General features: G+C 46.5%; 4 protein-coding genes across 6 annotated transcripts; 2 read left to right on the top strand and 2 right to left on the bottom strand.

Annotated features, from left to right (window-relative positions):
• gps1 (G protein pathway suppressor 1) lies at positions 1-8,237 on the top strand. The gene is made up of 14 exons (XM_060045975.1): positions 1-151; positions 972-1,064; positions 3,433-3,614; positions 4,013-4,177; positions 4,409-4,544; positions 4,708-4,785; positions 4,938-4,998; positions 5,546-5,631; positions 5,954-6,048; positions 6,379-6,484; positions 6,807-6,887; positions 6,986-7,123; positions 7,467-7,601; positions 7,826-8,237. The coding sequence occupies exons 1-14, from the start codon at positions 119-121 to the stop codon at positions 7,898-7,900; spliced, it is 1,464 nt and encodes a 487-aa protein (XP_059901958.1). The 5' UTR covers positions 1-118; the 3' UTR covers positions 7,901-8,237.
• Positions 8,238-9,004: 767 nt separating this feature from the next.
• dus1l (dihydrouridine synthase 1-like (S. cerevisiae)) lies at positions 9,005-15,559 on the bottom strand. Of its 3 annotated transcripts, none has more exons than XM_060045967.1 (14): positions 15,422-15,559; positions 14,524-14,776; positions 13,950-14,058; positions 13,697-13,747; positions 13,487-13,599; positions 13,291-13,373; positions 13,080-13,183; positions 12,059-12,206; positions 11,442-11,538; positions 10,515-10,609; positions 10,061-10,227; positions 9,897-9,934; positions 9,683-9,758; positions 9,005-9,415 (listed from the first exon to the last, which is right to left on the bottom strand). In XM_060045967.1, exons 2-14 carry the CDS (start codon positions 14,758-14,760, stop codon positions 9,081-9,083), a joined length of 1,653 nt encoding a protein of 550 aa, XP_059901950.1. In that variant the 5' UTR covers positions 14,761-14,776; positions 15,422-15,559; the 3' UTR covers positions 9,005-9,080. The 3 variants fall into 3 exon arrangements, with proteins under 3 accessions (XP_059901950.1, XP_059901951.1, XP_059901952.1); XM_060045968.1 differs by having other exon boundaries at positions 14,524-14,792; positions 15,422-15,523; XM_060045969.1 differs by having other exon boundaries at positions 14,524-14,787; positions 15,422-15,516.
• Positions 15,560-16,036: 477 nt separating this feature from the next.
• On the top strand, positions 16,037-21,697 carry dctn5 (dynactin 5). The gene is made up of 6 exons (XM_060045980.1): positions 16,037-16,226; positions 16,504-16,572; positions 16,686-16,804; positions 16,951-17,062; positions 17,591-17,693; positions 17,813-21,697. The coding sequence occupies exons 1-6, from the start codon at positions 16,179-16,181 to the stop codon at positions 17,908-17,910; spliced, it is 549 nt and encodes a 182-aa protein (XP_059901963.1). The 5' UTR covers positions 16,037-16,178; the 3' UTR covers positions 17,911-21,697.
• On the bottom strand, positions 19,369-25,562 carry hapstr1a (HUWE1 associated protein modifying stress responses a). Its single transcript, XM_060045979.1, has 5 exons — positions 25,168-25,562; positions 24,145-24,225; positions 23,288-23,355; positions 22,925-23,135; positions 19,369-22,804 (listed from the first exon to the last, which is right to left on the bottom strand). Exons 1-5 carry the CDS (start codon positions 25,361-25,363, stop codon positions 22,500-22,502), a joined length of 861 nt encoding a protein of 286 aa, XP_059901962.1. The 5' UTR covers positions 25,364-25,562; the 3' UTR covers positions 19,369-22,499.
• Positions 25,563-26,893: the final 1,331 nt, after the last annotated feature.

Genomic DNA, 26,893 nt, shown 5'->3' with positions numbered 1-26,893 from the left:
ATTGCATTGCCATTTGAATGTTGCTACATATATGCTTCAATAAATCACAACGACCGCCTCCTTATTATAATACTGCAGCACAACGCCACCTGGTGGACAAAAGTCGCAAATCCCGGAGATGCCGTTGCCTGTGCAGGTCTTCAACTTTCAGGTAGTTGTCAAAATGTATTATTATTTTCATGTCTATCGTGAGACACAGATTTTAAATCAATAGGTAATGGTGCACTGTGCATTCACACCAAATAACCCGTGCCTCGTAGCCTGACTCATACATAGCAGTTTAGCTGTCGTTGAGTTGCCTAGAACGCTAACGTTAGGCTACCACAGGCGTCCTAAGTTATCTAGCATTTGCAGTCCAGCTAGCAGATGTGTGTATTCATAAACGTGACAAAAAGCAATATCCTCAGGATTACACGTGTTTAAAATCGTCTTTGCGTCTTAGTCTGACCACATGAAAGCAAGAACAACACATTTTGGTTCCTCTGAAGCTAACGTTGGCTAGCTTACTTTGTGTGTACACACTTGACACGCTAGCTAATGGAGCTTTCTAATGTTGATAGCTGTAACTTGCTTTGTTAATCGATACCTCCCCCGATTTGATTAGATCGTCTATACCACATCATTAACAAGAATCTCAAAACTCAAGATAGGAAATAGGAATGCTAATTGGCGTATAACAACACTAGGCAGAGCTTAAACTACATGACAATATGTATGTGATATATTATGTTATATCTATTGCAATACAAGTGGTCTTCTAAACGTTTTTAGAAGCTAACATATAGTACATAATGAATGTCTCCGTAGCAGATAACTATCGGGGTGGGATGTGATTAGTATGGTAATATGTCCGACCAGGATGGCTTTGAATATAAGGTAAGAATATGTAGTGTATGCATTAAGCCAGAGGGCAGCAACAGGACAGGCACACATCTGCTTCCCCATAACCTCTGTTGGGGGTGAACCTCCAGGGCCCAGTGGAGCCCATGCAGATAGACGCAGACCCCCAAGAGGACCAGCAGAATGCTCCAGACATCAACTTCGTAGTGGAGAACCCAACACTGGTACGTTTATATGTAAACCGTATGCAGTACCTCTTTATTAAGCATGCTTGTTGCGTCTTAAATAATTGTGGTTTATGATTCAAATGAAAGGTCCAGGGTGTAGAACTGAGGAGCATCTAGCAATGAGGTTGCATTTTGCCACCGACTGAACCCCCCCCCCTCACACCTCCCCTTCCACTGACTACGGTGGCCTGTGTTGGGCCAGTTGCTACTTCCAAAATGATGTCATCGTCTGTGACAGCAGGGAGGAGCAAAGTGTTCCTTGTTAGATTCATGAATTGTATTGAGTTAGTAAATGTAAAACTATAGGTCACATTTAAGATCCTTTTTACATTGAACACGAATGTTCCGTCCAATAATGTTTTGTTCAACCCCCACAACGATCAAATAATGACAGTTATGGAGCTGAAAGGGACGGTACACGTGCGCTACAGTCCTCGCTTCCTTGGGTTGGGATGGATCACATTTACACCCAAAGCGAACCGGACTGCACCAAAGTTCCATTTAAAGCGGACCATTGCGGTTTGTTCCGCACCGCAATTTGAATTAGTAAATCATACGATCCATATCCAGTTTTGCCAAATGAATACACTTGATTTAATCAGTATGGATGAGTGTAGGGTTGTTGTGGTTTAGATTGCCTCATGCTCGTCTTGTTGTTAGGGTATGAACCCCTAATGTAAAATATTTAACACGAATCCACTAAGCTCAGAACACACACACAGAAAGTACGGCCCTTCTCCGTTCACGCTAATGTTCTTCTAGTTGTGTGCGTGCCCTCTTGCCTTCCTTGGCTCACCTCGATGCTGTTCCGGTCGTCCCGTGTAGGACCTGGAGCAGTACGCCTCCAGCTACAGCGGCTTCATGCTAATGTTGTTCACCTCTCTGCTGTCCGTCCCGTGTAGGACCTGGAGCAGTACGCCTCCAGCTACAGCGGCTTCATGCTAATGTTGTTCACCTCTCTGCTGTCCGTCCCGTGTAGGACCTGGAGCAGTACGCCTCCAGCTACAGCGGCTTCATGCTAATGTTGTTCACCTCTCTGCTGTCCGTCCCGTGTAGGACCTGGAGCAGTACGCCTCCAGCTACAGCGGCTTCATGCTAATGTTGTTCACCTCTCTGCTGTCCGTCCCGTGTAGGACCTGGAGCAGTACGCCTCCAGCTACAGCGGCTTCATGCTAATGTTGTTCACCTCTCTGCTGTCCGTCCCGTGTAGGACCTGGAGCAGTACGCCTCCAGCTACAGCGGCTTCATGCTAATGTTGTTCACCTCTCTGCTGTCCGTCCCGTGTAGGACCTGGAGCAGTACGCCTCCAGCTACAGCGGCTTCATGCTAATGTTGTTCACCTCTCTGCTGTCCGTCCCGTGTAGGACCTGGAGCAGTACGCCTCCAGCTACAGCGGCTTCATGCTAATGTTGTTCACCTCTCTGCTGTCCGTCCCGTGTAGGACCTGGAGCAGTACGCCTCCAGCTACAGCGGCTTCATGCTAATGTTGTTCACCTCTCTGCTGTCCGTCCCGTGTAGGACCTGGAGCAGTACGCCTCCAGCTACAGCGGCTTCATGCTAATGTTGTTCACCTCTCTGCTGTCCGTCCCGTGTAGGACCTGGAGCAGTACGCCTCCAGCTACAGCGGCTTCATGCTAATGTTGTTCACCTCTCTGCTGTCCGTCCCGTGTAGGACCTGGAGCAGTACGCCTCCAGCTACAGCGGCTTCATGCTAATGTTGTTCACCTCTCTGCTGTCCGTCCCGTGTAGGACCTGGAGCAGTACGCCTCCAGCTACAGCGGCTTCATGCTAATGTTGTTCACCTCTCTGCTGTTCGGGCCGTGTAGGACCTGGAGCAGTACGCCTCCAGCTACAGCGGCTTCATGCTAATGTTGTTCACCTCTCTGCTGTCCGTCCCGTGTAGGACCTGGAGCAGTACGCCTCCAGCTACAGCGGCTTCATGCTAATGTTGTTCACCTCTCTGCTGTCCGTCCCGTGTAGGACCTGGAGCAGTACGCCTCCAGCTACAGCGGCTTCATGCTAATGTTGTTCACCTCTCTGCTGTCCGTCCCGTGTAGGACCTGGAGCAGTACACCTCCAGCTACAGCGGCTTCATGCTAATGTTGTTCACCTCTCTGCTGTCCGTCCCGTGTAGGACCTGGAGCAGTACGCCTCCAGCTACAGCGGCTTCATGCTAATGTTGTTCACCTCTCTGCTGTCCGTCCCGTGTAGGACCTGGAGCAGTACGCCTCCAGCTACAGCGGCTTCATGCTAATGTTGTTCACCTCTCTGCTGTCCGTCCCGTGTAGGACCTGGAGCAGTACGCCTCCAGCTACAGCGGCTTCATGCTAATGTTGTTCACCTCTCTGCTGTCCGTCCCGTGTAGGACCTGGAGCAGTACGCCTCCAGCTACAGCGGCTTCATGCGCATCGAGCGGCTGCAGTTCATCGCGGAGCACTGCCCGCAGCTCCGCGTCGAGGCCCTCAAGATGGCGCTCTCCTTCGTCCAGAGGACCTTCAACGTGGACTCGTACGAGGAGGTCCACCGCAAGCTGGCCGAGGCCACGAGGTGGGCTCGGTCAGCCGACTGGCAGAATGTCAGACGTCATGTTGAGGGGGACGTATTGCACCACCCGGTGTGAGTGGGATTAGCCGGTACAAGCCGTTTGGAAAACCGTCCTCTTCTGACATCACAAGTGGGCGTGTCCGTCATCCGTCATATATCTAGGTGGACGCGCCCACTCGTGATGTCAGAAGATGTTCAAAGCGGCCTGTAACGGTTACTCCCACTCACCCCTGATGGGGTCATATGTCACCATTCATTTTTTTCAAATGCAAAACTTTTCAACATTAATTTGAAGTGGCTGACATTTGGCTGCAAAACGGATCCCTCCCTCCCTCCCTCCCTCCCTCCCTCCCTCCCTCCCTCCCTCTAACCCTGGTGCTGTGCTGGTTGCCCCCCCTCAGAGAAGCCCCCGGGGAGGCCGAGGCGGCGGCAGAAGGGGCCGTGGTGCCTCCGCCGTTGGACACGGCCTGGGCCGAATCCACCCGGAAGAAAGCCTTGCTGAAGCTGGAGAAGCTGGACACCGACCTCAAGAACTACAAGGGCAACTCCATCAAAGAGAGCATCAGGTTGGGCTTCCAGCTGGACACCCAGGATGCAGACATCCTGTGTGTGTGTGTGTGTGTGTGTGTGTGTGTGTGTGTGTGTGTGTGTGTGTGTGTGTGTGTGTGTGTGTGTGTGTGTGTGTGTGTGTGTGTGTGTGTGTGTGTGTGTGTGTGTGTGTGTGTGTGTGTGTGTGTGTGGGCCTTTCTTCTCCTTCCGTCCTCATCCTTGTGTCTCCCCTCTCCCCCTCCCTCCAGGAGGGGTCATGATGACTTGGGGGATCACTACCTGGACTGCGGCGACCTAAGCAACGCACTCAAGTGCTACTCCAGAGCCAGAGACTACTGCACCAGCGCCAAGCACGTCATCAACATGTGTCTTAACGTCATCAAGGTCAGGCCCGTGGTCAATCTACACCCAGTGTTCCATGTTACACCAGGGAATTTAAAGAATCCCAGAGGTTGGACTTTCTAGGCCACGTTCAGCCACACGTCTGCGTCACGCTGCTGGTTCCCGTGTCTGTGACCGGGCCCTGAGGTTGTTCTCTCCTCCCCAGGTCAGCGTTTACCTCCAGAACTGGTCCCACGTGCTGAGCTACGTCAGCAAGGCCGAGTCCACGCCCGAGATCGCAGAGGTTCGTACCAGGCCACTTCACAATACACACGACTGCACTCGGAGATAAACATCCTGTATACTTCTTCTGTTTGACCAGTTTGGTCACTTCATGACTGTTCACGCTATTGTGCTTTTAATTGTGTATTTGTGTGTGTGTGTTTTGTCGTAAAGCAAAGAGGAGAACGAGATAGTCAAAACCAGGCGGTTCTTGCCAAGTTAAAATGTGCTGCAGGTAAGGAAACCTTTCATCGCCCAGACTTTCATCGCTATAGCTACCAAAGGCACCTGTGTGTGATGCAGACCAGTCGTGTGGATACCGTTCTGTTTGCTGTAAAGCTCCTTAGGATTCTGTTTTCACTGGAAACGCTACCATCACGTCAAAACATGTAGGGTACACTTTTCTCCAGCTTGGTAACACCTATATCCATCTCTGCAGAGACTACAGTCCACAGCTTGGTGCAGGAATGGTGTTCTCCTAAACCCCTGTTGGGTTTAAGTCCCAGTACTTTAAGCAGTGCTTTCTGCTCCGACAAAATAATAATAATAATTATAATAATACTGCTTATATGAATACATAGCAAGGATTGAAGTGATGGTTCAGAGTGTAGCTGACCACGGTGTTAGTATTTGCACTTGGTTCTATGAACATCTTTACTGTACCGCGATATATTGTTGAACTTCTTCTGACAAATGTACTTATTGTAAGTCGCTTTGGGTAGAAGCGTCTGCTAATGCCCTAAACGTCGATCTAAATGTAAGGTGTTGCCTTCATGCTCCAGGTCTGGCAGAGCTGGCGTCTCACAAGTACAAGGCCGCCGCCAAGTGCTTCCTCCAGACCTCCTTCGACCACTGCGACTTCCCAGAGGTGAGGTTATTATAGCCGCCCCCGTTCCCGTTCCCCTCCCAGACCATCAGGACACGGGATGGGCATGCTCTCCATGACTGAACCAAGGGTGGGGTCACTAGCTCCTCCATGCAGCTAGTTTGGTCCCATTGTTACCTGGTTACCACCGGTTACATCAGCACGAGCACTACAGCAGTGAGAGCAACGGGGTTCTGATGCAGTATGCTACGCAAGGAAAAACAGACAAGTCCCCGTCTCCCAGAAGCTGTTGTACGGTTCAGACTGGGCAGATGGAACCAGTCGACAGAGCGACTGACTGCTCCCCTGTGTTCCCCCGTCCCAGCTCTTGTCCCCCAGCAACGTGGCGGTGTATGGAGGCATGTGCGCCCTGGCGACGTTCGACCGACAGGAGCTCCAACGCAACGTCATCTCCAGCAGGTCAGACTCCCCTCCTCACCAGGGCAGACGCTGAGCGTGTGGACCCAGGTTGACCCAGGTTGACCCAGGCTGACCCAGGTTGACCCAGGTTGACCCAGGTTGACCCAGGTTGACCCAGGCTGACCCAGGTTGACCCAGGTTGACCCAGGTTGACCCAGGTTGACCCAGTCACATCGCTCTGCAGTGGTTCAGGGAAATCTGGTTTTGTTCAAACTTAACTTGGATGTTTTCCAGATTAGGAAGTCTAAATGTATTTTAACCAAGGGTGCACTAAAACGTATTCAGTAAAATGATCCTTCCTTTTTAAATAATCTTTTCCATCCCCCTCAGCTCCTTCAAATTGTTCTTGGAGCTGGAGCCCCAGATCCGCGACATCATCTTCAAGTTTTATGAATCAAAGTACGCCTCCTGTCTCAAACTGCTGGATGAAATGAAGGTAAGACCGACGTCAACGCACAGCACTGACATGTAACCCATAGACTCCAGTATCACACAGAGAGTTAATGTTTCATGTGATGCATCATTTACCTTTGCATATGGAACGGCCATCCAAAAGCATTTCATCTCCTTATTCTCTAAAGACATTTTTGGATTATTTGTTTATAATTAAACAGTGCCCCTCAACTAAAAAGTGCGGACCTCAATTTGAAGTCATCTCAGTCCCTTTGACCTTGAATTGAGACGTGGGTTTGAGTAGCTCTGCCTCCGCCGCAGTGCCCCCCCTGTTGTGTGATGTAATGATGTTCTCGTCCCGTCAGGACAACCTGCTGCTGGACATCTACCTGGCCCCCCACGTGAGGACGCTGTACACCCAGATTAGGAACCGAGCCCTGATACAGGTGAGGAGGGCCTGACCCACACCCTCACGTCCACACCCTGGGTCCATTCGATGTGGACTGTGAGGTCCTGACCGTCGGGTCCGTGTGTTCTCCTGTAGTACTTCAGCCCGTACGCGTCGGCGGACATGACCAAGATGGCGCAGGCCTTCAACACTTCAGTGGCGGCGCTGGAGGACGAGCTGACTCAGCTCATCCTCGAGGGCCTCATCAACGCACGCATCGACTCCCACAGCAAGGTAACGGAGCGTCTGAGGCCTGCGGGCGGAGCTGCCCTCGCTATCTACATCTTAAAGGGGCTGTAGGAAGGAATCGAGAGGTAGATAGTATATCTGGGGGAGAAACATGCGCAGGCACACCTGCGTGGGCTCCAATATCTTATGACTAGTCTAAAGCTCGTGCAGGGATTGTTTCCAAAAACGCCATCATTTCCATAACCCCTCATAGTTCCGGCAGCCCCCTTTTTAGACCTTGGTTTAAACCAGATTTAAAGGCGTTGATCTTCAGCTTGGATGGAAGTGGCTAAACCCTCTCATCATAGCAACCCCGGTTCTCTGAAGTGACGGATCCCCCGTGTTCTAGATCCTGTACGCGCGGGACGTGGACCAGAGGAGCACCACGTTTGAGAAGTCACTGATCATGGGCAAGGAGTTCCAGAGACGGGCCAAGGCCATGATCCTCCGCGCAGCCGTTCTGCGGAACCAGATTCACGTCAAGGTGACCCAAGATGACTGATCCGAGTGGAACAGGGGCTTCCCCAGACCGCATTGAGACTGCAGTCACAAAGAGCTATCATTTGCTTTGTGCTGATGATGCGTTAAACACCTCCATGCGAAATTGTATTACATCCAATTATAATTTTTGTACTTTTACCCCAAAGAATTAAAGAAAGCATAACGGATGCGTAACGAATGTGAAAATGTACACACGTGTGTTTTCAGTCCCCACCGCGGGAGGGCAGCCAGGGGGAGCTCACGCCTGCCAACAGCCAAACCCGGATGAGCACAAACATGTGAAGAGGTCCCGAAGACGGAAGACTTTGTCTAAATTCAACAACAGTCACGCCCTCTCTAATTCGGACGCTGCCATGGTCGATGCCCAAAATGTTACTTTCCCGGTATTGAAGCTAATGCATAACGAAAGGACCATCAATTCGTCTGATAATATAGTTGCATCGGTTTATCATGAACTTATTATGCATCATTGTTAAAAGAATGTTGTTTGGCAGGTGGCTGGCAGCAGACCCGCTGCTGTTGTATGTTAAGAGATGCACTTTAGTTGTGACCTAACAATACGCATCACCGTTCGAGACCTCAACAGAATGAGCTTTTAAAATAAATGTCGCAAAACGTTTACCAGACTCGCTGTTCTTCATCCCCGGTTTGGTTACCCCAAACCAGGGTCAAACACACAATATTTCAACCTTAGTGGAAAAGGATCAAGTAAATCAAGTGGGGTTTAGTGATGGTTGACCATTTGGTTGAGTGGGCTCATTGTGAGATCCATGGCGTTACAGAATGTGTGCTGTTCAGCGGCCATAAGCCGGTCAGCATCGGCCCAGATCAGAGGCAGCAGCTGTCAGAGGCGTGTTTACAAACTAGTGTTAGAAAAAGCATTGACATTTAAGTGTTGCGTGTTGACGTGTAGTAAGTTGATTTATCAACCGTCCTACTTGTAACATTGTTGATGGATGCGACCTGGTGGTCACTAGTCTACAGCCTTCGCCCATCATCATGAAACACTCAGCCACTGGGCACAACCCACATCAAGTCCAGAATCAGTTCACCATGCTCACAGGTTGGTGCCATTTGTACAGGGACCCACTCTGCTTTGACACACCGGAGGTGAAACCACGGCGTGGTAGGATACCGTTTATTGGTTTTAGATCGGCGGTCAACGCCCTTCACTCCATCCAGTGGCCGTTAAACTAAACTCACTGGACCCTGGACTGGCCTACACATCCTAATGTTAACACACAGGAAGGCATCAGGTGGTCTAACGTTGGGAGATACATTTAAGCTCCTGAACGCCATGTTTAGAGAGCACGACTGGGAATGCTGGATTTCACTTCATTTTTAATGAACGAACAAAACGAAAATAAAAGACGTCCACAGACCAAAGACGTGTAACAGTTTTATAGCCATAATGCGGGAGATGATAATGTGAGGTCATGAATATGAACGGGAGTGCGGGTCCTCATGGAGGTGTGTGGCCCCGCTCTGTGGCCTGTGTCTCTGGGAGGACCTGGGGGGCACCGTGGGGGTTCGTCTCCTGGGGGCCGTCGTGGGGGTCCGTCCCCTGGGGGCCGTCGTGGGGGTCCGTCCCCTGGGGGCCGTCGTGGGGGTCCGTCCCCTGCGGGCCGTCGTGGGGGTCCGTCCCCTGCGGGCCGTCGTGGGGGTCCGTCCCCTGGGGGCCGTCGTGGGGGTCCGTCCCCTGGGGGTCCGTCCCCTGCGGGCTGCCCTCCCTCTCCTCCCTCTCCTCCTCCTCTGCTTTCCGTCGGTCTGCTTTGGTCTTGAACCGGATATCGTGGCCTGGGCGGTGCGCACACAGAATCAATTAATACACATTTCTATGTCGGTTGTGTTCAAGAAATAACTACTTGAGCTCATGTTGGACAAGCAGAGAAGGAAACGGACGTCTCCGGGGTCACCAAATACCTCTAAAGTGGCGCGTCACATGGAACGAACGCGTCCTACTGACCATTGTTCATCATGTCCCATCTATGTATCCAACACAAAGCTCTGGTGTGATTCCCCGCCCAGTGTGTACTGGTGTGCGGCGTGTCTCCCTCCACTGACCTGGGCAGTCGGCCACGTCCTGGTAGGCCTTCTTCTTGCAGCACGCGCGACACATGTCGAACACGCACTTCTTTCCCTGAGGAGGAGAACACCGTTAGCTTCATATCGCGACCCACGCTCGTGTACTGTACATCTATTCTTTTTATCAGATGCACGACACTCAACGCTTTTTTCCCAACGTATCAATATAGTTAGAAAGCTTTAATCCCTTTACCTTTGGGTGGCCACACTGGTCACACATCAAGTACTTTGCTGCAGGGATGAAAAGAGATAAATGTGTCATCGACTCCATGAACTCAAGTTTGCCGATATGATTCAGATCATCTCTGGCCTCATACGTTATCTACAAGCGTGACACCGAGGGCCGACGGGACTCACGCCTGCTCTCAGGGTCCCAGTTCTTGTAGGGGTTGCGGGCCTGCTTCTTCTGCTTGTTTTTGGACAGGACCTCAGGCGTCCCGTCAGAGTCCTCCAGCGCCCTCTTCTGACTCGTGATCCTCACCTCGGAGCACTCGCTCTTACCGTTTGGGTCCAACTCTTTAGGCCTGGAGAGAAACTACGAAGATCAATGCAGCCCTTCCTTTTAAACTTGATTGATTTTCCAATGTTTTGTTTTCATATTTGGGACCAAGCTTTTCACACGGATAATTCTTTCATCAAGACTTATTAAGAGACAAGTTAATCCCCATGTAAGGGTACACATGTTGCCATTAGAATCCAAATATAACCAAAAGGCCAGAGGGATCGGAGAGCAAGAGTCAAGTGGCTTTTTGGGACGACCGTCGATGAATATTCCATTAGAATGATCCACAATAAGTCGATGTTGACTCACGGTGGTCTGATGTATGGCTGGCACCTCCAGTGAGGGAAGGGGAGGTCCCCCTGAGGCCTCACCGCGACCCCCTCCTTCTCTCTGGCGATCTCCTCCTGCAAGGAAAGCACACAATGTCAGCCTACAGCTGTCGTCCTCTCGGAGGCCCTGACCAGCTGATTATTCACAGAGCGCCGTGAAGGATAACCACTTCATTTAGATATCGGGGAAGTATGAGGCCAATCGATCGCAAATACCAACATTTCGTGCTTTTTTTTAAGACTCACACTCAGACCAAAATACACAAACTTGAACGTGAGGTAACTTCTGGGAAGACAAGCTTGAGATAGAGTGGATAGCAAGTAGAATCATAGTGTTGAGAGCAATGTTCAGATGATGAGGTAGCTTCTCTCCTGCCATCAGGAGAGAGGAGCCTCACCATTTAGTCCTAATATTATAGATTCAAGGGACCTCAAAGTGCGGAGGACAATAATGTGTACCACAGAAATAACTCCTGAATGTTGAACCGCCTCAAGGCTCCAAGCCCTGGATCTTGCGGTTCGTCTTGCTGTCCACTCAAGCCTTCCTCCAGGCTTTTGATCAAATCTGACCCAGTTCAATCTTTTCCTAAAATCATGCGTATTTATTGCCTCTGGTTAAGTCCATTTTGTCTCATCATCGGTGTTCTGGCTCTGACATTACCCCCGTTAGGAAATGGGACCACAATCCACCCATTTATTTATCCATCCCAATCCCACACATATTTACCATAAGCACTCGCGCACATGTTATATCTACTTCTCTAATGCTATGTGATTGCACACAGCATTACAGAAACGAGTCCAGACGCATTTAAACTTCCCTGATGTCAAATGTACCGTTTCGTTTGCTAGATACAGCCCCGGGGGGTCTCCCAGCCACGATTCCTCCCTGCAAGAGCTCTCTTACTTGGCAACGCAGTCGCAGCTGTCTGCTGACCTCCGTCATCCCCTCGATGCTCTTCACCTTGCCCAGCTCCTCCCGGAGGTCCTGGTGGATCTGTAGTCTACGTGACACACACACACACACACACACACACACACACACACACACACACACACACACACACACACACACACACACACACACACACACACACACACACACACACACACACACACACACACACACACACCTCTCAGAGTTACTCCTAGGCATTGCGCTTAAGTTTAATTTATGAGTAAAAGTACTTTCAGCTCAGATTAGGAACCAGGAGAGAGTTACAAAGGCTCCCCCACCTCACGTCATTTATGAATAGGACCCGGCTTTTAGGAGTGAAACGTCCAATATTTAACGATCATAAAGAGAATATTCTTGAGGTTCCATTTGGTGAGGTGGAGGCTCGGACCTTCCAAGAGAATTGTATTCGCAGAGTGTCGATGGAGACGTGTGGAGAAGGGAATAGACCCCCGTCAAGAGCACTTTCAACTTCTCTCTTGGCTTCATGTTTGGTCTGCCTACCGGAAAAAAGTACAAGCGACACCAAACACCCGCATGCGTCATTCTCAACACTCGGGCTTACATACGTGTGGTGCCACAGCTTGAAGAGGTGGGCGCGCACGAAGGACAGGGTGCTGGGGGGATGGGTCTTCACCACCTCCAGGTACTCCTCCGCCATCTCCCACACGGGGGGGCTGCTCCCCTCGAACAGCGCTGGGTTGTGGAGGTTCCCCTCTGGACCACAAAGGATGAATCCATCAGCGGTCGGTGAGTTAAATGCGCTTTGAGAAGCTCTGGTTCTGGTGGACCGCCTGCCTCTGAGTGAGCCAGTCCATGTTATAGACTGCTCCCGGGTCGTTGATGACCAATCAGGGCATCCCTTCCCCGATTGGTTCGGGGACTCCATCTTGCCTGTCAATCACAGGATTCATCGAGGCAACTGCTGTAGGTCACTTGAAGTGACAGCCGCAACTCGCCCCTTCTGCCAAGAGACCCAGCGTGAGGTGGTGCCCCTAATCAAGCCAGAACACCCAACCGACTCCAGACAAGCTGTTTCTTCAGCTGATTCTTTCGTGGTGCGATCGACCCACGGACTCTCTGCCTTGCTGCCGTCTGCTCTACTCATTGAGCTACTGATGTACCCACTGTTGGAGATTACTTTTTTTTTTACGAGAAAGCATAATCTAGCAAAGGAGACGTCCACTAACTATCATAGGATACCACATCCACCATCTACTGTATCATAGAATACATCCAATATATATACACATATCATCAAATACTACATCCACTATCTGTAATAGTAAGCCACCTAGAATACATATCCAAAAATGCAGCCAACTTTCTGTCATGGACCAGCAATTTTCATTTTGATTAAGTCAGAAAACTCTACAACCTCAGGCAAAGCACTACTCTTTGAGACACAGAAGAATGGAAATATCTTGTACAAGTCGGCACTATCTATCAGAGAAGGGCCATTGTCCCGATGGGGAAGGTCGTAGGGCATGAGAAGCTGCCTCCTCTGACACTCAGCTCGAGTGTGGGTCAGACTAACCAACACAATAGGATTCCTACGGATACGACCCCCTAATATTAATAATAATTCACCTGCGCTCATGACGCCGTGGACCCCGGTCTCCTCGATGCATCGCTCCACGTCGCTCAGATGCTGTATGTTACCATTAGCAAACACGGGGATGTTCACGGCCTTCCTGCGGGAAAGAAACCCAAAAACAATGCAAAGATAATCCTGCGTGTGTCAGCAGGCAGGGGCCAGCGTAGAAGAACAGAACGTGCATTCTGTACCAAGACGACTCACCGTACGGCCTTGATGTGTTCCCAGTCGGCTATCCCCGTCAGAGGGCCCCTCTGGTCCTTGGTGCGGCCGTGTACCGTTAGCAACTGAAAACATGTGGAATGGCTCTCATTTGAACTGCAGAAACACTTTGTTTCATCATAGTCGTAAATATCTCTTTCGTTCCGTTCTTTTTGTTCTGAACTAGCACTCTCCGTACCTGACAGCCTGCCTTCTCAAGCATCTGTGCGTAGCTCACGGTCCTCTCTACGTCCTGGAACACGCGGATCTTGCAGGTGATCGGCACAGACAGCTTTTCATGGGCCAGCTTCACTACGAGCCGATCGAGCAGATCAAACGTTCACCATTAGTTTGATCAACCTCTTATCCCCTTTCTGCCGTCGTTTCTCCCTCCGGGGTCTTAACTCACCCATCTTCTCCAGCAGATCCCATTCGTCTTGGAGGAACGCCCCGTAGTGCCCTAGAGGGGAGCATCCTCAAATCATACAGCTGGACTCAAGACGCTCAATCAATTCACATCCACAAGTCCTCCTACAGGCCCTACGGCGAGGTACGTTTCAGTGGGTCGTGGCAACATGCTACCAAAGCATTAGCAGGGCTTCTAGCCCAAAGGAAAAGGCTCCGGCCCTACGGAGCGGACCCCAGGGTGGCGCCGGGAGTACCTCTCTTAGCGATCATCTGAGGGCAGCCCAGGTTAAGGTCGATGGCGTCGCAGTGCTCCTGGACCAGCAGGGCCGCCTTCAGGAAGACCTCCGGGTCGTTGGCACAGAACTGCCACACAAAGCACAACGCACGGACCAGATGCGTGAGGGAGGCCCTCCGCACACCATCAAGAATAATTGGGTTTAATTGACTTAACTGTTGCGGTGTGCATGATGACAAACTGATTACAATGCTTAGGTGTAGTCCATGTGTCCTGAGGAATGTTCAATGTTATGTTGATCTACGTCTCCTACATCAGGTGAGGTCGGTGATGGTGGGAGGTTATTCTACATCTTCGATGATTGCCAATTTTCCTCGGAGTGAAAGTCGATATCAGAGAAGGTAATTTGGCCTTTGTTCATTCATTTAGTGGTGCTGATGTCGACTGATCCAGTTTGCAATATTGTCCCGTCTGCTTCCCATAAATGTTAACTTGTGTACTGCTTCTATAGTCTGTGCTTCTTTGGACCAAGCTCACCAGTTAGCGGGTACCGGTGGGTGACACGTAAACACAATTCTTCTGTCAATACTGACCTGTGTGATGAGCGGTCGGTCCTCAGCGCAGACCTCGGAATAAAAGTTATCCCTCCTGTAGTTGGCATCGCGGACAAACACCTGGGCATGCAGCATAGGAGTGTAGCACAGCTGTGCTCCGTGACGGCGGCTCAGCAGCCGCCAGGCCAGCTCACTCTGGTCCACCATGGGGGCCACGACATACCGTGCCTCTCGCAGCGTCGTTCTCCAGAACTCCAACCCTTGGAGCTTAGGCATCACGGGAGCCTTGCACCTTGATGGAAACTATTCTTAATTTTTTGTTGGGCAGATGTGTTGGGCAGAACATAATGAATAGTGTATACATAAACTACAATCCCAAGTAGCCTCACGTACTGTTTGAGTACAGCGTAGTATGAGTAACGTCATAACATCAACGCTATGTCGCTTTTAAATGTTCATAAGGCACGCTTCATTTTCAAGATATAACGGTCTGGTTTGACTGGTTTGACTGTTGAAAACACGACTGACAGCTTATTTATAGTCATCTTGAACTCCTTGCAACTGAGCTCACAGAGCAGCAATACGTAATCAAGTAGTACGTTATACGTATAAGGTTGACACTAATAAGTTATTCCTAATTTAGACGTTAGCGATAGCCACAGCGGACGAGGTGAGCACATGATGCATCACTTGAAGAGGACGCAGAACTGGCAGAGATAGCTTTAATATTAAACAGTCAACAAACAAATAAATAATGTTAATCACTTATGATTTGTCATTCATTTTTTTACCAACATAATACGTTTAATATCTATATATAGAGCTCGCTCTCTCTCTCTCTCTCTCTCTCTCTCTCTCTCTCTCTCTCTCTCTCTCTCTCTCTCTCTCTCTCTCTCTCTCTCTCTCTCAAAATATACAGTAGTCTAGCCGTATTTACCTGTGTTAGTTGTTGGACAAGGAAGAGCAGTGGCTTTTTAACTAAACTGCAGCATACAGCCTTTTCCAAATGAGTTTTCCCAATGAGTGTAGCGTTCAAATGTTACCGATAGGAAACCAACAGCGCAAACAATTTTCAGTCCACGTGGAGCACAACATTGAAACTGTATTTCACACAGTGCATGGTTTCAACTTTAAAAAAGTCCATTATATGATTCAAAACAAACATAAACTTGATTTCAATGCCTAGTATGAATCGATTTTTTAAATTGCATTTATAAGGCTACAACTAAACAAACCGCTTCTAGATCTATGTTTACATTCTTAATAGGATTATCTGTAGGCATATAAATTTAAGCAGTGATTTTTTTCTTTATTTTGTATGTTTCATTTTAATACTAAATAAATAAAACGTCTTTGAAAATGCGCTCATGGTAATTTACCCATATGAGAACAGTTAAAAACCAGAAAACTTTCAGCTTTTAAAAAAATCAAAAATTACATATGTCGATCATACATTATTAAAAACAAATTCTCTCAAAATCTATAAATGATCGCTGTGGAAAGAAAGAAAAAAAAACTACAAACGGATAGAGTATTGGATTGTGTACCGGAACCAAAGAAGGGTCACACTCCTGTCGGAAGAAGGGAGCGGTTACTGCAACGCAATACTAGCTACATTTCAGAGTATAATACTGTTTGTTATTATTAGAAGATCGCCGATATCATAAGGTTTATCCCATTACAAATACATCGATATGGAATTATCTGAAATCCTGTATAACAAAGCAGAATATATTGAAACGGTAATGTTGTCGCCCAGCATCTTGCATTGCTATTTTTAAGGGTTAGTTAATCTGTAGCTTTATAAAGCTGACAGTATTCTGCGTTGCTCAAATATATGTTTATTTGAGTTATTAGTGTTAGATGTGGCTATTTTCGTGTTAGATACATATGCAAATGTATATATACGTATATATTTTACCCTTTAGGTATTTGGTATGTTACTCATTCATGATATGCTTAATGCATGGTTATCCAACATGGTTGGTTGGTTCCTAATGGTTGTTGCTCTTTTTGCAGGCTTCAGGCAACAAAGTGAGCAGACAGTCTGTGCTATGTGGAAGCCAGAACATTGTACTCAATGGAAAAGTGAGGATGAACAAGAAAACATCTGAGCCAACAAATGGCTATGTAAGTGATACAAGACCTCATGTAAGCGACAGTGACTTTAACAAGATCTATCTGTGTCTTTCTCCTTTCAGACTATTGTAATGAACGACTGCATCATCAGAGGTGATTTGGCCAATGTTAGGGTGGGAAGACATTGTGTTGTCAAGAGCCGAAGCGTAATCAGACCACCTTTCAAAAAGTTCAGCAAAGGGTGAGTGACGCTATTCAGTGCTGGTTAAGGTGAACTGAAATACAGTCAGATGATGCATTTTAAGTGTCTCTCTCTCCTCTATCTCACCTAACACATTTTTTTCCTTTTTCCTCGTTCTACCTCACACCTCTTCTTTCCATGTGCAGAGTTGCTTTTTTCCCTCTGCATATAGGGGACCATGTGTTCATCGAGGAAGACTGTGTTGTCAATGCCGCTCAGATAGGCTCCTACGTTCACATTGGAAAGAACTGTGTCATAGTAAGTGTGGTTAATGTATAAGTATATAGTTTTTCTAAAATAAATCCAGGTGTTTTTACCTTATTGAGGTCTTTGCACACCAAGTCCCAATTTCTTTAATTTTTTCACACATTGCCACCTTTATTATATACCAATACTTTATATCTATATCTATATAGATATATATAGGCTAATATATATTAATACACTAAAGGGGGACACACTTGCCTTTAAGAAAGAAAAACCTCTGTTTAAATGGTCCCGTTGAGGAACACTAGGTTCCTTGTGTGGTTCAGTGAGAGGATAACCTGTAGCTAGCAGCATCCTGCTGAATGCAACATTTTCAGAGAACCAAGCAGATAAACAGACTTGCTTTGCCCAGAAGCTGCTCCAATAACAAATAGAAATGGAGCATGTGGATTGGGTGTGACATGTTGTGCTTTATTTATAGAATTTGTTTGCCAATAAAAATAAGGACATTCTTAATGACCCAAAGATTGCTGCAATACACCTCCGTGTATTCATATTAGTTTATTCTGGTGTCTGCAGGGCCGTCGTTGCGTGCTGAAGGACTGCTGTAAGATCCTCGACAACACGGTGCTGCCCCCTGAGACCGTGGTGCCGCCCTTCACCGTATTCTCCGGCTGCCCAGGTCTTCACACAAACACACGCACACGCCCACCAGAAGTACTTCTGTCTGATACATCAGATTTTTGCCGTGCAAACACTGAACCCTCTTTCATTCCCACATCCATAACCCCACTGTTGCAGGGCTATTCTCTGGGGAGCTCCCCGAATGCACCCAAGACCTGATGATAGACGTGACCAAAAGCTACTACCAGAAGTTCCTGCCCCTCAGCCAAATCTAATCACCACCATCACCACCCCCACCACCACCTCAAGAACCTAGGAACCTTGGAATAATCACACCATAGTCACATGCAAATGTAATAACTTTTCCCCGCTTCTTCTTCTGTTCGGTGCTCTCAGTTGCCTTGGGCAGCAGTGGTTTGCACAAAGTTCAACGTCAATGAACCGCTTTGTTCGGAGGAAAAGCGTGTTGAAAAGCAGCCGTCATCCTTGTTTTTTCCCCGCTTATTTTTGGATGGATACTTGTACTTTTTAATCTTTCAAATGTATTGATTGCGTAAGGCTTAATTTTTTCAAATGAGACATTTTCTGCTTTGTATAACTTTGTTTGACGTGTCATTATCCTTAGTGGAGCTTACAGGTGCCCACAGTGAATATATCTCATAGTATTTGATTCAACCATCAGGATTTGCTAATTTGCTTGAAAACAAGTGATGTTATTTATTTTCTGCTTACATTGGCCGTTACCTTTCTCAACCTGCTACGGATATAAATGTACATTGTATGTCTATTCATTTGATGGGGAGAAGTGGCAAGTAGAATAATAGTAGCACATAAGATATAAAGTTGACCGAGGACTGATGGGGCAAGGCTTGTATTAGGTTTAGCCCTTTTCTTAATTTATGGACCAACCGGTAAATGGGGCTGCATTGTTTGCAGTCATAGCTTAGTCCCAACTTGAACGTAGATTGAAACCATTTTCATTGTTGTCACATTAAAGGGCCCCTATTTTACCACAAGGTGTGAATGTGATTAGCCATTTAAATCGTACCACTTGGTACATTCCCCTGGGCAGGATAGTAGACGGATCTATCCAGCATGAAACTGGGTGCACACTCCCACTTGTGATATCACAATGTCACAGGGCAGGTCCTTAAATTGACTGGAATGACTCACAGGAATGCTGTGGATATCGTTGAGAAACACTCTCTGGTTGTTCCTGTTGAACACTACTAATCTTTTATTTAATAGCGATTATTTAATATTGGCCATGTTTTCTTTCAAGTAATAACAATTGGTGTAAATTAGCCTAGGCAGTTTCAATTTTGTCTGTTTAATAACCACTTATTAAAAACCGCTCGACAAGTTTGTACATTTACAACAGACTCGTGGGATACGTAAATTTAGCGTTGTTTTCACAAAGTCACAAATCTGAAACTGCTTTGGAAATAGATTAATGCTCTATTGCCATCTAGTGGCTTGCGTCCATAGCATAGACTAAAGGGCTATACTAATTGGATTTTTATCAAGATCGGAACTAGTTATGACATGATTATTTGACCACTCAATATTAAACAATGTTTTTAAGCAATATCAATTGTAAATATTTACAAAGATCCTAAAAGTCACTTCCAACAGCAGTGAACCTTGATAAATATTGTAGATTCGCCAGTCTGGATAAGGCCTACTCTGGAATTCAGTGTTTTATTGCAGTTGCTAAATAATCAGCAAGAAGCTTGAGATTTCCTCATTTTTTTATTAAACATAGTACATCAAATTGCAATTCAATGGTTTAGTTTTATTTATTTCACAATGTGAACAACATATATCATACCAACACCTAAATGTTAAGTATATAGATTAGCAATATTTTTTAACAAATAAGTATCAAGAAAGCGCTGATAATAGTGTTGGCTCCAGAGAGTCGTGGCATGAGTGGGCCTTTTAGGGACAGATGTGATGAAGACCTCTGACTGGTTAGGGGAGGTGAAGAATGGGAAATAAAACCTGTTGCCCAGGTCATTAGTGGGCATGGGCAGGAAGGCAAGTGTTAATTGAACAGATGCTAAAACCCTATTAGGAAAAGCCTGTCGAGACCAAGTAGATAATCTCAACATACTTCAGGGGGTGTGAATCACAGCTGCTTCTTGGAAGTATGCCCCAAATGTCCCCACCCATTTACTATTTGAGAAAGGTCTACTTTGAACTATGTACCAAGAGCTTAATGGATGCAGCTGAACATCAGAGGTCATGCCATGGTGTTTTAACAGTCGATTAAACCCAAGTACAGCTAGATCAAATGCCCTGTTGGAATTGTCTTCTAAATTCAATCCTCCTTTTAGCATAGCATCATCTTAAGCAGCATGATTCTACACTTTGTAACACGCACACACAAATGATTTTCATGGCAAAGATTCTTAAAATTGCACCTCTGTCCTGCTCCATTACTGGCTGCTTGACACCATTAATGAGGCGTCTGTATCCTGCAACGATCCCATTTCAAGTTTACTTGTCTAGATCCCTTCACAGCATGTGCCAACATATTTTCAGTAACATGATCACTTCCCATGTTCCATTTAATACCAGATTTATTTGCTATTATGCAATAATGATAGATTTACAAAAAGCCTAAACATGCATTGAATATTTTGATCAACATGTAACCAGTTCAAGTTTGGCATACAATAAAATAACAATGTACCAGATATAAACTTTGAAGGGAATTAAACAAGTCTTCTTAAGTTGGGCGTTGTACGAGGCGTTAAAATGGCATTGCATTGACATTATATAAATATATAATAGCATTGCGTGATGAGAAGTTGCACTGCACACATGTGATTAGGGCATACTTTTTAATCGTGTGAATTCAGGTCTTCTGAGGTTTCGTTGGTTCCGTGACAACGCTTTGATTTCAGCACGCCATTCAGCTGTAAATCTTTGTTGTTACGGCAAAACTTTCTTGGAAAATCCATCCTATGTACTCCACTTTATACCAAGACAAGTATCTTAGCATAACTTTTCCAATGCACTTTTCTCCTCTGCTCTCCTCACCTTAAAGCTTTGATAAATTAAGTGGCTGGTTTGTTGGGTAAGCACTCGTGGGTGTCTGGGTTCTTTTGCATTGCTTATCAATTATCTCTCAATAAGGATTACTTGAGCCTGTGCCGAGTTGGGCAGTGGTTTCAACGAGGGCACCACTGGTTTCAAATGGTTCATTCTAAACCAACCACCACGCCAGGAACACGGCTAATGCATCGTATCGGCTGAGGAACCCTGCAACATACTTATAATGCAAGAGTTTAACTGTTTTGATGAGTTAGGCCGTGTTCACATCTAGAGGTTTTTTGAATCAGCCAGCGCTCGTTTTACATTATATTCCTATGGAGCAGAGCGTTTCTGGAAAAAGTCACGGCCGTTTTTTTAAACGCCTCTCCCAGCGTACGGAGCGTTGAAAAAAGTTCAACTTTCAGGAAGAAAGCGGCCGACGTCAGGCATCTGTTGGGCAACTGACCAATCACAAGCGGATCATGGACACAACGCTCAACTGTCAAAACAAGAAACGATGATGGACAAATCACTCGGGAAAGTGCAGGTGGAGTGATTAATAGTTTTAATTACAGAACATGTCGAGATCTACGACATGTCTAATGGGCTCTAGCCTGGACGCGTAGTAGGCGGGTAACATCGGGTCTAGAATGGGTTCGTTGCTAGGCGATAGAAAAAACGTTCACTGCGCTTTTAGGAAAAGAAACGCTGCCAGCTTTTATTTTTTTTTGGAAAAACGGTCGGCTCAACTTTTCCCTATTCCAAAGAACGCTAGATGTGAACACGGCCTTAGGGGTGAAAGATAAGTGCAAAGAATCCGATTATTGCAAATGTCATTTTGAATATTCACACGTCACATAAACCAGCAGCTGCATTGTAATGTTGGGGGCGGGGTCACGAGGGCCGGGACGACAGAGGTTTCTTCGAACCCTTCAAATAAGAATTAAAAAAAAGGAAACCATTCACAAAAAGGTGAATTTAAACTGTCCATAACGGTGGCAACAAACAAAGTTAAACACTGGTAGTTGGAAAAAAAAATCTGGCAAAGCCAAATTCGTATGACTATTGAAGTATCTTGGCAGACAGTGGTAGATCAAATGTCAAAAGCCTGCACTTTGTAGCTGGAGGGCCGACTGTCGAGAAGACAAGTTTGCTGCTACCGGCTCACAGAGCATTCTTCTCTGCCAATCGGAGCAATACTGTCGACGTGCATTGTCGATTTTCAAGATTTGATGGTTGTGACTTGTAACGGACGACCAGAAGTTCCTGCCATTCAGCCATATAAAAAAGGAGATAAAACGGAACCTGGATGAGATGGGACTGCCTACATGTAGAGTGAAACATCAGCCTTGGTGTCCTTGATGGGTGGAGTTGACATCCTTAAGAGGGTGGGGGTGAGGGGGTGGTTGTCCGGTTAATGAACAGGAGAAGGTGGAGTGGCTCTGGGCGGGGTGCAGTAAGGTCGTCCTGCCCACTCTACCTTTCTCGCCGATGGAGGCTACACACGTCCCTTTTACTTTCTCCTTTCCGATTGCTCCCTTCAGTCGTGTTACTCTGGACATTCAGTCAGACTGTATGCATCTCGTTCAGCACCCTCTATTCTTAGTCCATTGAGAAAACAGAGTGCGATCTCCACAGCAGGATGTAAGGGAAGGGAGACGGGGAACCTCATTCAGCCTCACAAAATAAAAGATACCGACACACCCCGTTGGCTTGTTCCAGCCCCAGATTCGCTAAAAGCCCACCGAGTTTGTTTCCAGCTCATCCATGCCGCACCAAAGCCGTGGCCCCTGCCCCCATGCCCGCAGAGCGCCCCGTCCCCTTAGAGCATCCGGTTCCGTTTGTGGGTGGGTGAGTCTGTGATGACATCACTACACTGGGCGGAGTTCCGTTTCCTGGCGCCCACGCCTCCGCCGGCCGCCGCCGAGCCGGTCGAGTCCAGGTGCAGCGCCATCTCCTCGGCGATGAAAGTGTTCAGGTCCACGTCGTGGAGGCCGTTGCGCCTGCCCCCCCGACACACCGGGCCCGGCCCCGCCCCTCCGCCGGCCCCGCCGCCGCCGCCGCCGTGGGTGGGGGAGCCTGGGGGCCCGGAGCGCACGCTGATACTGGCCATGGCTCCGCTGAGGCCTGGAGGGGACGGGGGGGTCGTTAGTGAACTGACTTCAGGTAGTTCTGGACCAGTGACGCTACAGGAGCCCTACGGCCCTGAAGGGTTTGGCAGTACCCCCGTGAGGGGCCTCCTCTTACCGTGCAGCGCGATGGCCTCCCTGAACGGCTGGAGGTCCGTCTCCACCGAGGAGCCCGTCTCGGGCGAGGGGCTGGCGCGGCCGGGGGCGAGTACGGCCAGCCGGGGGTTGACCCGGCTGCTGCGGGGAGGAGGCGCCTTGCCACAGAGGAAGCTGATCAAGTCCTCCCGACGGATGGTTCTCCGGCGCTTCTTCACCCACGCCAAAACATCCTGTGAGCAGATCAAAGCGTCCATCAGCAGAGGTCTACCTGCACGCCTCACCGTGATCTGCTCCACTGAACGAGGATCACATCTACCATCACATACAGAATAATGCCATTGACAGAGGTCTGTCGACGGAGTAACGGGAAGAGGAGAACAACCTTGTTGCGGCGTTGGTGACCGAGCTGGATGCCCAGATCAAAGCTCCTCTGGTGGGACTCCACGCTTTCTGGTAAAAAACAAAAACATGAAAAAGCTTAAAAAACAACCACAAATCGTGCATCTTTACATATTCATATTCTGATAAGACTGATCACCGCTCCTTTGAGTGTGGATTTCCTGCACCAATCAGAGCATCTTGCCTGTCGTTCACAGGTGCTTGACTATCGCTTTTGAATTGGAGAAACTTAAGAAGGGAGAGAGAGGCGTTGTTCTTCTGCATAGTTTCTTAAAAAACTATATTATTTTGGCGTTAGAAAAGGCCCAGCCATCCATTAGCTATTAGTGACTTAAATTAGCAAAGCGAAAATCTGTTTCAAGGTGCTTGCCTCTGCCTCTTTATGACCCCATTTCGATGTTGGAAACCCCTAGGGTCATTCTGACCAATCAGGGCATCCTTTCCTTGATTGCTTCTGAGAATTAATTGTGCTTGTCAATCACAGGTGCTTCTAAGGCAACACTTCTCAATGGCAGAGAAAGTACAAAAAGGAATGAGCAGAGGGCACGGACTTTCATTTGGTTTAGTTACAAAACCTGGCTCTCTCTCATAACTCTCAAATCGTACCTACAGCACCATGATGTATAATTGACAAGCCATTTTATACATGCAGATAAAAATAGTATGGTTTCATCTTATTGATCCACAAAACGAAAACATGATTATATACAATTCTGTCATTAGTAGTCGGCTGAATATACAGTGTGATTAGTTTGCCGGGGCAGTTTTCACTGTGTAGCCAAAACAGCTAAAATAGAATGTTTGACTCGATATTCAGAACAAAAAGTTAAAAACTGTTACCTTTGTAGAGGTTTGTTACTGCTGTAGCAGCATTCTGAAATGGCACCCACAACGACAGACCTTGTTGGTGACATACTCTATCTGTGGGGAACGGGAAGTAAATCATTATGTCAGAGAGGACGGATTGAAAATACTTTTTTCCTGTAGACATTTTGCCAATACTATAAAAGGTAAAACTGACACAATCAAAACGAAGTTTGTTCGACGAGAGGTTTAATGTACTTTGTTCTGCAACATTTGAATACACATACTGTGTGCTGGACGGGAAACTCGGCGGGTTGTTTGGGAAGTTCACCACAATCAATGAATATTGCCCTTACAAGTATTGCCTTCAGTTTAGCTGGAATGGCTGCCCGGGTAGAATGAAATGCAGACTGTTTATCTTGGTCTGTCCACAAGAGACAGGCAATTTCCTCGCCATTTTGTTCGATTCTAACCCTAGCTGTACGTTGCAGAGAATGTACCAAGTATCGTCAAACGTTTCAGTTTCGAGTCATCAACATACTCCAACGCTTCAGTTAATCTGTCTTTAATTAATCTGGCAAGATTATTCATATAGCCAAGTACAACGACGTCCAATAGGAAATAAGACGATACGAAATGTACCAGTGCAAGCTGTCAGTAAGCAATGTCGCGTAGCAATGATTGTTGTTACCATCGCCATTTTGTAATTTTGCCGGATACTTACAGCGTTGGTAAACAGTGTTTTATATTGTTGTACTACACAATAGTGCTTAAAGTTCTAATAGCAACGTGATTAAACGTTAACCGCTGTTGGGGAACTGTTTCGCGTAAGCAATACAGCAATACGAGGTTAAGGAGGTGGACAGCGCCAAATATTGCTAACGCAAGCTAAAATTAGCTTTGACAAAGTCAGCTGCTACACATCACAGGCTAGCTGGTTAGCCTAGTTGACTTTCTATGGCAAGTGGACGTCAATTGTAGTGTGTGGCTAGCTTGCTAGCGCTGCTGAAACTAGCTAAAAGCTAGCTATGGTAGTAAACACAGAAAACGGACTAGAACCTTTGTATAATTGTGCAACAGCAGTAGCAGAGTTTTGAAAGAGATGCCACAGCTTCTCTTGGTCGTTATCGGCCTCTTCTTCGTTTGGCTCCCTTTGCTCCGCTTCGGCCAAACACTGCCGCTCCCATTTTGAGAACCAATGCTCGGGTCCGTGTTCCTGAATCTCCGAGTCTCCGTCTTCCTTCTTCTCCTCCATTTACCACCCCAAACCTTATAGAAATGTATTATTTAATGTTGAAAAATAAAAATAGGACTACGGATTATGTACATTTATGTCCTTAAATTCATTCCGGTTATTAATGTTTTCACTGCTTATATCAACAATCATCAGACTCTCCTATTGTCAGCAAAGAGCCTCAACTATTTTTTACTTGCAGACACTGGGGTATATATACGGCTGACGAACACGCTATGGTTTAAAGCCCACCCCTTCACGGGTGATTGGCTGGAGTTGCGATGTACGGGGCGGGCCTGGAAATCCAGTTCCAGATTTGATTGGGCCATTTCGGCGCCCGTCACGAAATGACACAAAAGATCCTCTCCAGAAAACACGAAAGCTTATATTCTAAAGACTGCATGTTCGTGACAAATTACAGTTTTCGACTGTTTTCGACATATCACATATGCTTATAATTAATCTCATATAATTAATGTTCATAATGATTACCATTAATCGAACATAATCAACACATTTCCAATAAGCTAATGACACAAAGACAAGTATCAGAATCAGAATCAGAAAGGATTTAATTGCCAAGAAGGGTTTTACACCAACCAGGAATTTGGCTTGTTGATTAAGGTGCATACATTAAGACAATAACAATGAACAATGGGAGTGTTATGGGAGTGTTAACAACAGTGTTATAAAAACACAAAATAGAAACAATGAATGCTCAATGTTATTGGTTTAGACCGCTATTTGATTCATGATTATCCTTTAAATCTGCTGTATCATCATATAAAAAAATATGATACGTATCACATCTGTAAATAAATCACTTAAAAATAAATCACTTTTCGCCGATAGATGGCGACATTTTAACATAAACGTTGGGTTAGTTGTGCCAAAGCTTGGGATTTACCATACGCGCTGTGGTTTTACCGTTACATTTTTATTTTCTGAACATTGCACAATTTTACTTTGCTTAACAAATAATATCTCTAAATACAACAAATGGAAAACCTTATTGATGCGTTTCCAACTGACCAATTATTATTATTATTATTATTATTATTATCTGACCAGTCCTATTGTAGTTTTATTGTAGTTTTTTTTGTTCGCATTGTAAAGGCATTCCCATTACCTCGAAAGATTATCCTTGCATAAGTTAAATCGATCAATCAACCATTTCTTTATAATATGCTTTGGAATAAATATAGCATATAATATAGGAATAAAGTGGTTTTGTTTAAGATATTATTTTATAACTTCTCAGTAAATTTCTCAGGATATATGCATTTATACTATAGATGTCTTTAAGTAATTTAGAAGTGCATTTGCCATGTTATTATATACCGTAGCACTAGCAAGAAGGTCCAATTTAAAATTTAATTTGCTCTTATTCATCTTTTTTTATTCGAATTATTGAAAGCAATTTATTCATAGTAGTTATTTTATTACGGGCTGACAAATCTACACAATTGTGTGTGGGTTCCTTCTATATATACATTTTGGGAAAGTGGCTTTAATTCTCCAAAGCCCGTCATAACAGTTTCAGACCTTTTT

Source organism: Gadus macrocephalus, chromosome 2 (assembly GCF_031168955.1).
Source record: "Gadus macrocephalus chromosome 2, ASM3116895v1".
Lineage (NCBI taxonomy): Eukaryota > Metazoa > Chordata > Actinopteri > Gadiformes > Gadidae > Gadus > Gadus macrocephalus.
The sequence above is the reverse complement of the archived record's forward strand: the minus strand, read 5'-3'. Positions and strand labels throughout refer to the sequence as shown.